Here is a 13,480-nt window from a genome sequence, read left to right on the forward strand (position 1 = left end):
TTAAATTATATATTAATTGATTACCTTGAATACTTTGACCAATTTGTATGATAAACAAAATGGCAACCAATAGAAACAATGTAGCTAGCTGATTTTTCTGCATTTTGATAATAATAATAATAATAGTTTTATTAAATTATTAAATAACTATAATTTGATATAAAAAAATTGATAAAATTAGCGCTCATTATATACCCCTAACACAAAAAAAAATAATTATTAAATTATAAAATCAGTTGCACCATGGTAAGTAATTAATTTGTATAAATAATTAATACAATATATATATATATATATATAATTAATTACTTATATATAATATCAATAGACTAATACAAGGTTAGTGATTAACGTAATAAAATTAAATAATTAAATTTAAAATAAAAAAAATAATCAATAGTCATGTTATTTTTTTTACAAAATTGTCTAACAAACTATATTATAATTTATCATAAAATATATATAAATTTGCATGATCATTTTTGTTTTTATTGTAATAAAACTCCATATAAACATTTATTTAAATATTAATTACATAATGTTTTATTTGGTGATTTATGTAATTGTTTATAATAATAAAAAATATATATAATATATATATTTAAATATATTTTTTCCCCTTATTTTTATATATTAGTTTATTTAATGTTAATAATTTTTATTAAATATTAAAAAATATTATAATACATAAATTTAGAAAAATTAAATTGAAATATTTTTATATGTTAATAATTATAAATTGTATATTATATTTAATACTAATATAATAATAGTAATAAACTAATACAATGTAATTAAAATAAAAAATTATTGATTAAGTTATTACAACTCATAAAAGCAATAATCATGTAATTTTCCAATTTATTATATATATATAAAGTAGCATGATCATTTTTTTATGGGTGTAATAAAACTCTAGGTAAACATGCACTTAAATATTAATTACATAACCCTAATGTATTTGATATGTTTTTAATATTATTCATAATAATTAATATAATATAAATGTTTATACAGTGTATTATATTTTATTTATTTTGTAATAATTTAGTTTTAATTAAATACATTACAGATCATCTAACAAAATATATTTTAATTGCATTTTAATTAATTAAAATATAATTTAATAACTAATAATAATAATAGTTATATAATTATAATATTTATTGTAACAAAAAAATTAATTAGTATTTTCTACTAGAAAATAATTTTTCTAATTTAAAAATAAAATATATTAATTAAAAAATACATTTACTAAAAATTTGTTAAAATATTGCACTATATTATCAAATTAATAGATAATCAAAATAGTTAGTAATAATAATAATTATTTGTTATAAAAAAAAGTTAGTTTTAAATATATATAATAGAAAATATTTTAAACTAAACAATATTAAAAATTATTATCAATAGTAAGTAATACAGTAATAATAATAATAATGTTTTAAACATAACTGTAATATAAATTTATTATTAAATGTATTTCAAACGTGACATAAACGTAATTATTATTATTATTATTATTGAGATTAAAAATTTAAAAATTATTTATCAAATAATACTAAATAATAAACAAACAAACAAACAAATAAAAGTTTACTAAACTATATTATTAATAATAATATCATATAATAATTAATGTTTTAATATTATTACTAATATTATACTAAATTTTTTTTAAGTCGAATATAGTGTTATTATAACAAAATTTAAAAAAACTTTATTTATTTTTTTTAAATAAAATAGCAGTAATAATAATAATGTATTTTTGAATTTAAGTTTTTAGGGGGAAAAAAGGGTTTGAAAATTAATAATAATTTTTATTATTATTGATACTAATATACAAACAATTATTATTATTATTATTATTATTATTTGAAACGAAAACATTTCCAGTGAATTATGATAACAAATAATGTTTTGAAATATATTAATATTATTTATCATAAAAATACCACAAAAATTAATTTTACATTTTAAAAACCTGTATAAAGTTTAATAGATATATACTGTATGTGTATGTGATTAGCTACCAGTGCTCTCTCTATAGAGGATTAACGGATTAATAATAATAATTTTTTTTGTATATATATATAAAACTGTTAGTTATTTTTATATAAAGGTATTTAAAAATGAGAAATTATTTTTCAATATCAATACTAATAATAATAAAACTAAATAAATAAATAAATAGACAAATACTTAACCACTAGTAGTAGTAGTAGTAGTAGTAGTAGTAGTAGTAGTAGTAATAGTCTAACAAATGACTGGACAGTCGTGTTTTGGGTATATATATATATATAAATATATGACATACCAGTGCTTGCTTTCATACCCCTCCCCCCTAATATAAAAGGTGAGGTGAAATGTGTGTCCAAAAATATAATATTCAAAGTTTTATTATTTTTCAATATTATTATTATTAAAAGCCTATTGATTGCAAACTTTTAGTGAAATACTTTTATATATACTATTAGTTTGTCCTATAATTGACTGTTTTTATTGAATGACTGGGTGTTAGTCTATGAGAGATAGAGACCCCAAAAATTATATCTAAATTTAAAATCATTTAAGTTTTAAATATACTTGTAGTACCTTAAAGTGAACCCCTTTTTTGTTGGGTTGATATTATAACCTCCCAGTGCTATCAACTAAACTAAAAACAATGTCTACATTTTGGGTTCAACCACCTCATAGTCATCATACTAGCAATCAGATGATGCCGTTTTCAACATTCAACAATTCAATGGTAAGCATAATCTCCCGGTGCCTATGAAATCAAAAAAAAAATCAAATTTATTTTTCTAAATGTAATTAAAAAAAAAATTTTTTTGTATTGTATTAGACATACCCGTCGGCGGTCATAAAAGGTATGGCCAGTTGTGGCGGCAGTAGTCGTAGTACTAGTAGTAGTAGTAGTGGTGGTCATGGTTTGCGTATCGACTCTATGGCCTTATATAATAAGGCAAACAACCGCAACCACCAGTCCTATCGGCAATCGGCGGCCGCGCCGCCGCCAGCCGTCAATAATAATGGCCACAACAATAACCTCAGCGCCGGTAATATGTATTCAATGAGACCACCGCTGCCTATGATGATGACTACAAGTCAACGGCCCGGTTCATCCTGTAGTATAGCATCCAATAGCTCCGGTATGTTATAATACAAACACTTGGTTTCCATACCCTTACGATAACTAACTAACTTTCCCATTCATCCCAATAGCCGACGGATCGGTAGTTGTAGCCCAACCACCGCCGCCACTACACAACCGAAACTATCAGGAAAGTCGGTATAAGATTGAAATGTGCCGACACTGGGAGGAAAAAGGCAACTGTCCTCATGGGCATCAGTGTCTGTTTGCTCACGGCGTACACGAGCTGAGGCCGTTTCGCGGCCGTCACCGTAAATTCAAGACACAACTGTGCAAAGCGTTTCATTCGGACGGCTTCTGTAGTTTCGGTCCCCGATGTTCGTACATACACTCGCCGGATGAAGTAGTGGCCACTCAGGAGGGTTTGATTACGGTTACCGAAATGGCTGCCAAAGCTGTTAACGTCGATGTGGTCAACGCTACGTGTATTGATCAACAACAGCAGCCGTCAGCTAATTGTATGACCACTTCAATCAACAATAGCAACAATGACTACCATATGATGGCCAACACTGTTGCCGTAGCCGACAGTATTTCAACTACTATAGCGACCGATCTGTCCCGTCTGACCCTATCGTCGTCGTCGGCCACCACTACTACTACTAGTCGGCAATTGTCTTCATCGGTGGCCAATTCGTTGTCGTCCGCGTCCTCTTCCGGGTCGTCGTCATCGACAACAAGTGGTGGCCGTCTATCGTCACCCGTAGATGATATCGGCGGCTGTCAATCGGCGGCGGTTGACGATCTATACACCCGATACAGACTGTCAGTGTTTGCCAATATGTGTCACAATTGAGGACCCAACCACTGACACCTGACTGTCCACTCGGCTAACTGTCCCCTMCCTAACCCGTGTCATACCATTTCCTACATATATATATATCACTGGATTATCTTAAATAGTCATTCAATAAGTCATTCAATTTTTATTTAATCATTAATTTTTTTTAGAAATGATTTTTATTTTTGTTTTTTTTTAATAATAATAATTAGTAAGTAATTGATTTCATTATTAATAATTATTTTTTTATATTAATTATAAAAATAATTATAATTTTTTATGATTTTTTTAGCTAGAAATATATATTAGTTTTTTTTTTAGAAAAAAATAGTAATAGATTTAAGCAGTTTTTATATAATACATACAAACATTTAGTATATAATAGTAATAACATAGGATTTCATATAATTTTTTTAATAAAATAATAATATTTTAATCTTAAATAATTATGTTTGTAATTAATTAATAATTATACAGTAATAGTAATATTTTTGTTTTATTATATTAAATCCATAGATTTTTCATATAATGATTTATTTTTTAAATATATTATTTAGTTGTAACTAATTATAATAAATAAATAAATAAATAATTGTAAGCATTTATAAACTAAATTGTTTTTTAATATTTATTTCAATAACTAAATAATGAAATTTTTTAATAATAATAATAATTTCATAGCATTTCATATAACCTTTTTTTTATTAAAAAAAATATTAGTGTAATAATAATAATGTCAATAATTAATTAATTTATAGTTAATAATAATAATTATTACTATTTTTAATAAAACCAGATTTTTCATATAATCATATTTTTAAAAAATATTTATTATAACTAATAAATAAATAAAATAATAAATAAATAATAATAAATTGATAATTAATAAKCATTTATAAACTAATTTTTTTATTTAAATAGATTTATTTCAATAACTAAATAATTAAAAATTTATTTAATAGTATAAATACAATAATAATAAACATAGCATTTCATATAATCATTATTTTCTATATATCGTAATAATAATTATATCTAAAAAATTAATTAATTTATAGTTAATAATAGTAATTATTACTATTTTTTTTAATAAAACCMTAGATTTTTCATATAATCATATTTTTAAAAATATTTATTATTATAACTAATAATAATTGATAAACATTTATAAACTATTTTTTTTTATTAAAAAAAATATTTATTTCAAATAACTAAATAATGATAAAAATTTATTTAATAATAATAATAGTAATCAACAAAAAAAAACTTTTCAAACAATATCGGCAATAAAGTCGGGCATTGATTGAAATGCATTATCGGTAACCATATCGGCCAACAATTGTTGTCTACACGTTTGGTCACACGTGTTGGTGTTGTCAGCACGTGCTGCACGTGTATAGTGCCCATAGAAACGTTTGACATACGGATTGTCCTTATCTGTCTGGTTGTTTGACCGATAGTTACGTTTCATTTTCCGTATTAAACCGTCCATATCCTGACCGGTAAACCCCCGGAGTTTGTATTCGCTGGCCATTGAATATCTGAACGGCCAGTCGGGTGTTGTTGTGTCGTCGGCATTGCGATTGGCTTCAATCAAATTCATGTTATAGGTGTCCATATCGGTGATTGTACCTATTAAATTATATAATTAATAAAAACAGGTAGGTCATATTATTTTAAAGGTTATTTAGTAGGTATAGAAGCGCACAGTTATTTCGTATCCCTTTTCTATACTCTCTATATCTCTAACTCTCTCTCTTTCTCTCTCTCTCTCTCTCTCTCTCTCTCTATATATATATATATATATATATCTAACTCTCTCTCTATATCTAACTCTCTCACTAACTCTCTCTCTCTCTCTAACTCTCTCTAACTCTCTCTCTCTCTCTCTCTCTCTCTCTCTCTCTCTCTCTCTCTCTCTCTCTCTCTCTCTCTCTCTAACTCTCTCTCTCTCTCTCTCTCTCTCTCACTAACTCTCTCTCTCACTAACTCTCTCTCACTAACTCTCTCTCTAACTCTCTCTCACTAACTCTCTCTCTCACTAACTCTCTCTCTCTAACTCTCTCTCTCTCTAACTCTCTCTCTCTAACTCTCTCTCTCTACTCTCTCTCTCACTCTCTCTCTCTCTCTCTCTCTCTCTCTCTCTCTCTCTCTCACTCTCTCTCTCTCTCTCTCTAAACTCTATCTCTATCTCTCTCTCTCTCTCTCTCTCTCTCTCTCTCTCTCTCTCTCTCTAAACTCTCTCTCTAACTCTCTATCTCTACATTTCTCATATATATCTATCTATCTATACATACCGTTATCCATACATTTGATGACACGATAGGCCGGATTGATCATCAGGTGCTTGGAGTGTACATACGGCGAAACACTTGGCCCGATAAAAGCGGCACCAGTTGGCCGACTACTGTTACCGTTGGCATAGTATACACGAAATTCATCGTAGTGTGTATGTCCGTAAAATTGGCCGGTTATCGTTTCCGTATACCGTTCCACTATGGCCATAAAATTGTATAGCCACGACTGGGTACACTGGGCATTATCTGGCGGTATATGACCGACTAGATGTACCCGATCGCCGACCCGCTCGGCTCGATCCAGTTCCTTGATTAGCCACTTGAGTTGGTCGCCCGTATCGACCGATCGATAGTATACCCATAGATTCAATCGGGAACAATAGTTAGTGTTCAATACCAGTATCCGAAGGCCGGGTCTAATTGCCAGTGCATAGTAGCCGCCACTATGTGTATGTGTATGTATGTGTGTGTATGTGTGTGTATGTGTGTGTGTGTGTATGTGTGTGTATGTGTGTGTATGTATGTGTGTGTATGTGTGTGTATGTGTGTGTATGTGTGTGTATGTGTGTGTATGTGTATGTATGTGTGTGTGTATGTATGTGTGTGTATGTGTGTGTATGTGTGTGTATGTGTATGTGTATGTGTATGTGTATGTGTATGTGTATGTGTATGTGTATGTGTATGTGTATGTGTATGTGTATGTGTATATATGTATGTGTGTGTGTGTATATGTGTGTGTGTATGTGTAATGTAATAGAGACAGATAATAAACATAAAATAAATTAATTAATTAATATTATTATTTGAAAAGTTATTAATTAGCTAATAATAAATTACATTTTCAATGTTTTCAATGCACTATTGGGTAACCATTGTTGCCATTGTTGGGCTAATTCATTGTACAGATCCCTGGATGATAGTCGACTGTCCTCAATATTATCAGGTGCAAAACTATGTGTGTGTGTGTGTGTTTGAAAAAAAAATTGACATTGATAAAATTATTATTATTTTATTTTAAAGTAAAAACCTAATAATTACTACAACAGTATTATAGTTTAAATATTATGTTTGACTAAAATATAAATAATATTATTAATAATTATTATTATATTTATATATATATTAAAAACTGTAACTTATTAATTATTATAAAATTTTTAATAACAAAATAAACTCAAATAGATAAATAAATTTAGTAATATATAATCAATATTATATTAATATATATATAAATATAAAATAATAATTTTTTACTTTTCAATTATTACTTTTAATTAATATAATAATATAATAACTAACAAAATATTAATTTTAAAAAATCAAACAAACAATACTAAACTTTTATAAACTTTTATAAACTTTTATAAACTTTTGTAAACTTTTGTAAACTTTTGTAAACTTTTAATTTATATTTTGTTTATTTTTAAAATTATTATAAAATAATTTATTATTAAAGCTACTTATTTATATTGGCAAAAAAATAAATACTAATGGTAAACTAATGTTAACATTATTAATAAGTAATAATAATTAATAATAAGTAAATAAAAACTAAATAATAATAATTATCAAATAAATTAAAACTTATTGACTTTTTTTAAAAAAAAGTTTATCTAATACTGTAGTATATAAAACATAAACTTGAAAAACATAATAATAATAATTTTTTTAACACATTAGTAGTTATAATAATAATAATAATAATTAAAAATATTATTATCAGTTAAGTATTGAACATTTTAAAAAAATATGACTGTTTTTTTTAAAGTACAGGTGCTTTAGTTAGGTTAACCTAAAAAAAAGTAGTTTATATATATATATGGGTGGGTGGGTGAGTGTATGAGTTAATGTATTAGTGGGTGAGTGTATGAGTTAATGTATTAGTGGGTGAGTGTATGAGTTAATGTATTAGTGGGTGAGTGTATGAGTTAATGTATTAGTGGGTGAGTGTTATGAGTTAATGTATTAGTGGGTGAGTGTTATGAGTTAAGGTATTAGTGGGTGGGGGTGGGTATACCATAAATAATAATAATTAACATATATATATGTATGTACATACAAGCCCACTGGTATCGATATATGATTGCCAATAACTGGAACTACCTGTGCCTGAGAGCCGACCGTATATTTGGCAAACATATCGGTCAACAGCCGGGAAGTTTCAACCGATCCCTCACGTGTGTCCTGCCATGTATTATGTGGTGTGACGTCACCCGTCCAGTAGATCCAGTCCATCGATGGCCAGTCAATTGTGTCAAATAGATTTTGGACTAAACGGACGGGTGGATCGCACCGATAGCTACCCCATAGTTCCGAGTCCAGGCGATCGGGCTGGTCGACCAGCGACTGATTCAATGTACGACAACAATACGGTCGGCCACAGTCGGCAGTGGTCAGCGGCCTATACTCCCGATCCAAATGTATGTCAGTTATGTGTAATATTTTGTTTATTCTAGTATTAGTATTAATAGTATCGCTATCGTCATCATTATCATTATCATCAGCACCGGTAGTAGTCGTAGTAGTGCTGGTAGTAGTAGTAGTAGCACCGGTAGATCTACTGATATTCACTGGTGGTTTAGGTGGTGGTATTGTTAGCCTCCAGTAGACATTCGGTGATTTTGATGGATCGGTAGCCGATAGGCAATAGTCTCCTAGAAATACGGCACACATTTCATCGCTATTTAAATCGGTATTATATCTGATATATTCTGACGGTTCCTATAAATGAATTTTAAAAAAAAACTAATGGGGTTTAGGTATCTGTGTGTGTGTGTGTGTGTGTGTGTTAMCTACCAGTGCCAGTGGGATAGATAGATAGGCAAACAAACAGAGAGAKAGAGAGAGAGAGAGAGAGAGAGAGAGAGAGAGAGAGAGAGAGAGAGAGAGAGAGAGACTGAAAGAGAGAGAGAGAGAGAGAGAGAGAGAGAGAGAGACTGAAAGAGAGAGAGAGAGAGAGAGAAGAGAGAGAGAGAGAGAGAGAGAGAGAGAGAGAGAGAGAGAGAGAGAGAGAGAGAGAGAGAKAGAGAGAGAGAGAGAGACTGAAAGAGAGAGAGAGAGAGAAAGAGAGAGAGAGAGAGACTGAAAGAGAGAGAGAGAGAGACTGAAAGAGAGAGAGAGAGAGACTGAAAGAGAGAGAGAGAGAGACTGAAAGAGAGAGAGAGAGAGACTGAAAGAGAGAGAGAGAGAGACTGAAAGAGAGAGAGAGAGAGACTGAAAGAGAGAGAGAGAAAGACTGAAAGAGAGAGAGAGAGACTGAAAGAGAGAGAGAGAGAGACTGAAAGAGAGAGAGAGAGAGACTGAAGAGAGAGAGAGAGAGAGAAAGAGAGAGAGAGAGAGAGACTGAAAGAGAGAGAGAGAGAGACTGAAAGAGAGAGAGAGAGAGACTGAAAGAGAGAGAGAGACTGAGAGACAGAGAGAGCACAGTTACCTGAAATAAATCGGCAAACGCTGAACAAACATCCAGCGGCTGAAATAGTTGACAAACCATTATAGCCAGTTCCCTGATAAACCTCATGGGTACCCATGTATTACTGATAACGGCTACACCAGCCTTACAGGCCATACATGTCAACGGTATGGCCAAACTGTGACCAATTGATTGTTGCTGGTGTTGGCCATCGGCATCAATAAAGTGATGATAATAACTATTATTATTATTATTATGATTTTTAGCTACCGGTGCCGCCGCTATGTGTTTGGCCAGAGCACCGGTAGTAGTTATTAATGTTATGCCGATTATTATTATTAGTAAAAATAATATTAATTTCATATTTGTTTTTTGTTTGTTAATAATTTTAGTTGAAATGTTGTTATAAATTATATATAATTTATTTTTTATTTATGTTAGAGACATGTTTTTTTCTATACATAAAAAAATAATTAATTAATTATATTAATTAATTTTTAAAAAAATTTTATGATTTTTTTTTTAATTAAAATTATATTATGCAATATTTTTTGTTTGTTTTAATTTAATTTATTATTATTTTTTTTTAATAAATACAATTAAATTAACATATTTTTAAAAATTAATAAATAAATACTAATAATTATTTTTTTTTAAATAATAATAATAATAATTAATTAATTAATTAATACATATTTTCATACAATTATACAATTAGTATTAATAATATTCAATTAACAGTTTATTTTTATTATAAATTTTTACAAAAAAAAATTAACTAGATAATTTTATATATATTTTTTTAAAAATAAAAAATTAACAAAAATTAATTAACAATATCAATTATTGCCATTATTACAATTATAATTTTTCATCAATTAATTAATTAATAATACTTTTTATTATTTAGTTGTTATGTGGGGGGGGGTGGGTAGTCGACTTGTTGGCCTTATCGAGCACTGGTAGCCTAGGATAGGCCGGGTATTTCATTGGTATAGGTGTAGTTGATAATGATGATGGTGGTCCACTGTTAAACAATTTGATATCAATTGGCAATAGTCGATAGTAGAAATTATTATTATTATTATAGTTAGGATTGACTGTAGTAGTAGTAGTAGTAGTGTCAATGGCAACCCTAGTTTGTTGTTGTTGTTTAATAGGTTTATAAACTATAATAACAATTACGGTAACAATGATAGCAATTGCTATCCTAGTTATCATTTTTTCTAGAAATTTATTACAAAAATTTCTAAAAAATTCATTCAAATTAACCATGATGATTTAGATAATAATAATTAATAATAATTAAAAAAAAATTAAACTTTTTTTTTTGAATGATATTTTATAAAAATTTATTTTTAGTTATAATACAATAGTTTTTCAATTTTTAGATTATTAAATGTTATACACAATTAAAGAGTTATTTATTTAATAATAATTTTAATATATTGATTATTATAATATTATACTTATTATATAAATATATTTTTTATATAATAATAAAATGTCAAATAAATTATATCCTGTTTTATATAGAAATCATTAATTCCTTAATAGGATGTTTGTAACAAAAAAAATTACATAATAATAATAATAATAAAATATTTAATACAAATTTTAGTTAGCTATATAAGTCTATATAATTTTTTTTTAAAATATTAAATATAATAAAATAGTTATTTAGCTATTGATATATAAATTTTTACACACAATATTAATAGTTATTTAAAAAAACAAATTTTATTTTAAAAATTATATATCTATTTATTAATAGTTTTATATTAAAGTAGATAAATTATATATATATATATATAATATTTATAATGTTATTTATATTTAAATTATTTAAATAAAATAAAAAAACTGTTAAAATACTTATTTTTTTGACAATTATTTTTGTTGTTGAATAAAACAAAAAATATTATTTGTATTCATATTAATTAAAAAAAACAAGACAAAAAACTTTATAAACTTTAACAACAATAATGTAATAAAAAAAAATTTTTTTTAGGTAAACATCATAATATTAATTAATTAATTGATTGTTGTGTAACAGTCGACTGTCCTCATCGATTGGGTAGCACTGGTAGGTTTGTTTAGGATGCTTACACTTAATTGATCCATCACCATCAAGTTGATGATGACATATTAAACAATTTTAGTAGTGCTGGTGGTGGTGGCGATGCTGGGGGTATCCATGGTGGTCCATGATAATTCAATTGTATTTTTTTGTTGGTGGCAATCCTAATTTGTTGGTTACGATTATTATTATTATAACTATTATAATAATTATTATTATTTTTATTAGCACCAGTTTCCTGTTTAACTAAAATAATTATTACGGTAACTATTATTGATATTGTTATGGAAATTATTATTGATTTTCGACTACTATAATCAATATAAATGCACATGGTAATATTTTTTAGTTTTTTTTTAAAAAATAATAATTAAAAAATTTAACTAATTAAATAAATTTAATTTTCTTTAAATTGTTTAAAAATTGTTAATTTTTTAAAGTATTATTTTTTTAACAAAAATTATTACTTATATTATATATACTGTATATCAATATATAATATGTAAAGTATATAAATTATATATATTGCTTAAAAAAAATACTAATAATATATACGTAATATATTACGTATATATATTATTAATCATTATTTAAAAATTATATAATGTATTTTTCATGCATATAAATTATTTTATATAAAAATATGACCTTGTTGAAATTATCAAAATTATACAGATTTATCATAAGATATATCTTATATTATACTTTTAGTAAATTGTAAGTAACTAAATAAAAAAACAAAATATATAAATACGGTATAAATGTTATATTATTATTATTATTAAAAAATTTGTTAAAATATTAAGCTAAAAAAATTAATACAGTATTTAAAAAAATATTATTTATTTGTAAATAAATTGTGTGTAAAAAAATACCAAAAAAAATCATTAAAAATCTATTTATATTTTGTCTTTAAATATATTTTCAATTAAATTTAGTGTTTAAAACTTAATATCAAAAAAATATATATATATTTATTAATGCAAAAAAAATGTTGTTAACTATTTTATTTGAAAAACTAAAAATAAAAACATTTTTTTAAAAATAATATTACACTGTATTAAAAAAATATTTTAAATAAAATTATTAGTATTATTTATAATTAAAATTATTTATTTTTAAATCAAATAAATATTTATAATAATTTTACTAATATAATACACAATAAGTGTTATTTAATAATTAATTAGCAATCTATTGAGTACTAATACTTATTATTATTATTATTATTATTACTTATTTTAAATATTAACTAAAAATATATCCTGTTTGTTATATATGTAAATTTTATATTTTATTTTGTAAAAGTTTACATAATAATAAATATTTAATAAAATATTTTTATTTAAAAAATTAAAATTTATATATTTATAATATTTCTAAATATATATAAGCAATAATAACACTTTATTTTATAATTAAAATAAAATAATTATTAAACAATACAGCTATTGATATTACAGTATATTAAATATATATATATATATATATATATATACAATTTTTTTTCAAAAATAATAAATAAATATTTTTTCCTACTATTAGTTTAACATTAGTAGAAAAATCAAATATAAAACTTTAGTATACAGTATATACTGTAAATAATGTTAAAAAAAATAACTTTAATGTTATTTATATAATGATTAATATCTAACTCCTAATTATAAGTTATATGTATTTATTTTACAATTTTTTTTTAAATATAAATAAACAACTAATTACATGTATTTATTATTATAATATATATTAAATAGTTTTA

The 13,480-nt window shown here is 25.5% G+C and overlaps 2 protein-coding genes across 2 annotated transcripts; one reads left to right on the forward strand and one right to left on the reverse strand.

The window, feature by feature from the left end:
- The first annotated feature begins 2,370 nt into the window (after nucleotides 1-2,370).
- On the forward strand, nucleotides 2,371-4,109 carry LOC128953177 (protein TIS11-like). The gene is made up of 3 exons (XM_054298650.1): nucleotides 2,371-2,749; nucleotides 2,846-3,152; nucleotides 3,226-4,109. Exons 1-3 carry the CDS (start codon nucleotides 2,666-2,668, stop codon nucleotides 3,948-3,950), a joined length of 1,116 nt encoding a protein of 371 aa, XP_054154625.1. The 5' UTR covers nucleotides 2,371-2,665; the 3' UTR covers nucleotides 3,951-4,109.
- Nucleotides 4,110-5,205: 1,096 nt separating this feature from the next.
- On the reverse strand, nucleotides 5,206-9,942 carry LOC128953125 (sphingomyelin phosphodiesterase-like). Its single transcript, XM_054298600.1, has 5 exons — nucleotides 9,663-9,942; nucleotides 8,292-8,953; nucleotides 7,070-7,183; nucleotides 6,233-6,675; nucleotides 5,206-5,567 (listed from the first exon to the last, which is right to left on the reverse strand). The coding sequence occupies exons 1-5, from the start codon at nucleotides 9,795-9,797 to the stop codon at nucleotides 5,206-5,208; spliced, it is 1,716 nt and encodes a 571-aa protein (XP_054154575.1). The 5' UTR covers nucleotides 9,798-9,942.
- Nucleotides 9,943-13,480: the final 3,538 nt, after the last annotated feature.

This window comes from Oppia nitens, unplaced genomic scaffold (genome assembly GCF_028296485.1).
Source record: "Oppia nitens isolate AA-2021 unplaced genomic scaffold, nextdenovo-longstitch-racon4-pilon3 scaffold20_pilon_pilon_pilon, whole genome shotgun sequence".
NCBI lineage: Eukaryota > Metazoa > Arthropoda > Arachnida > Sarcoptiformes > Oppiidae > Oppia > Oppia nitens.

Coding starts and splice junctions, on each gene's coding strand:
- LOC128953177 (XM_054298650.1), top strand. CDS start 2,666: ATGTCTACATTTTGGGTTCAACCACCTCATAGTCATCATACTAGCAAT. Junction 2,750..2,845: donor CAACATTCAACAATTCAATG/GTAAGCATAATC, acceptor GTATTGTATTAG/ACATACCCGTCGGCGGTCAT. Junction 3,153..3,225: donor TATAGCATCCAATAGCTCCG/GTATGTTATAAT, acceptor TCATCCCAATAG/CCGACGGATCGGTAGTTGTA.
- LOC128953125 (XM_054298600.1), bottom strand. CDS start 9,797: ATGGCCTGTAAGGCTGGTGTAGCCGTTATCAGTAATACATGGGTACCC. Junction 6,676..7,069: donor GCATTGAAAACATTGAAAAT/GTAATTTATTAT, acceptor ACATACACATAG/TGGCGGCTACTATGCACTGG. Junction 5,568..6,232: donor CATCAAATGTATGGATAACG/GTATGTATAGAT, acceptor ATAATTTAATAG/GTACAATCACCGATATGGAC.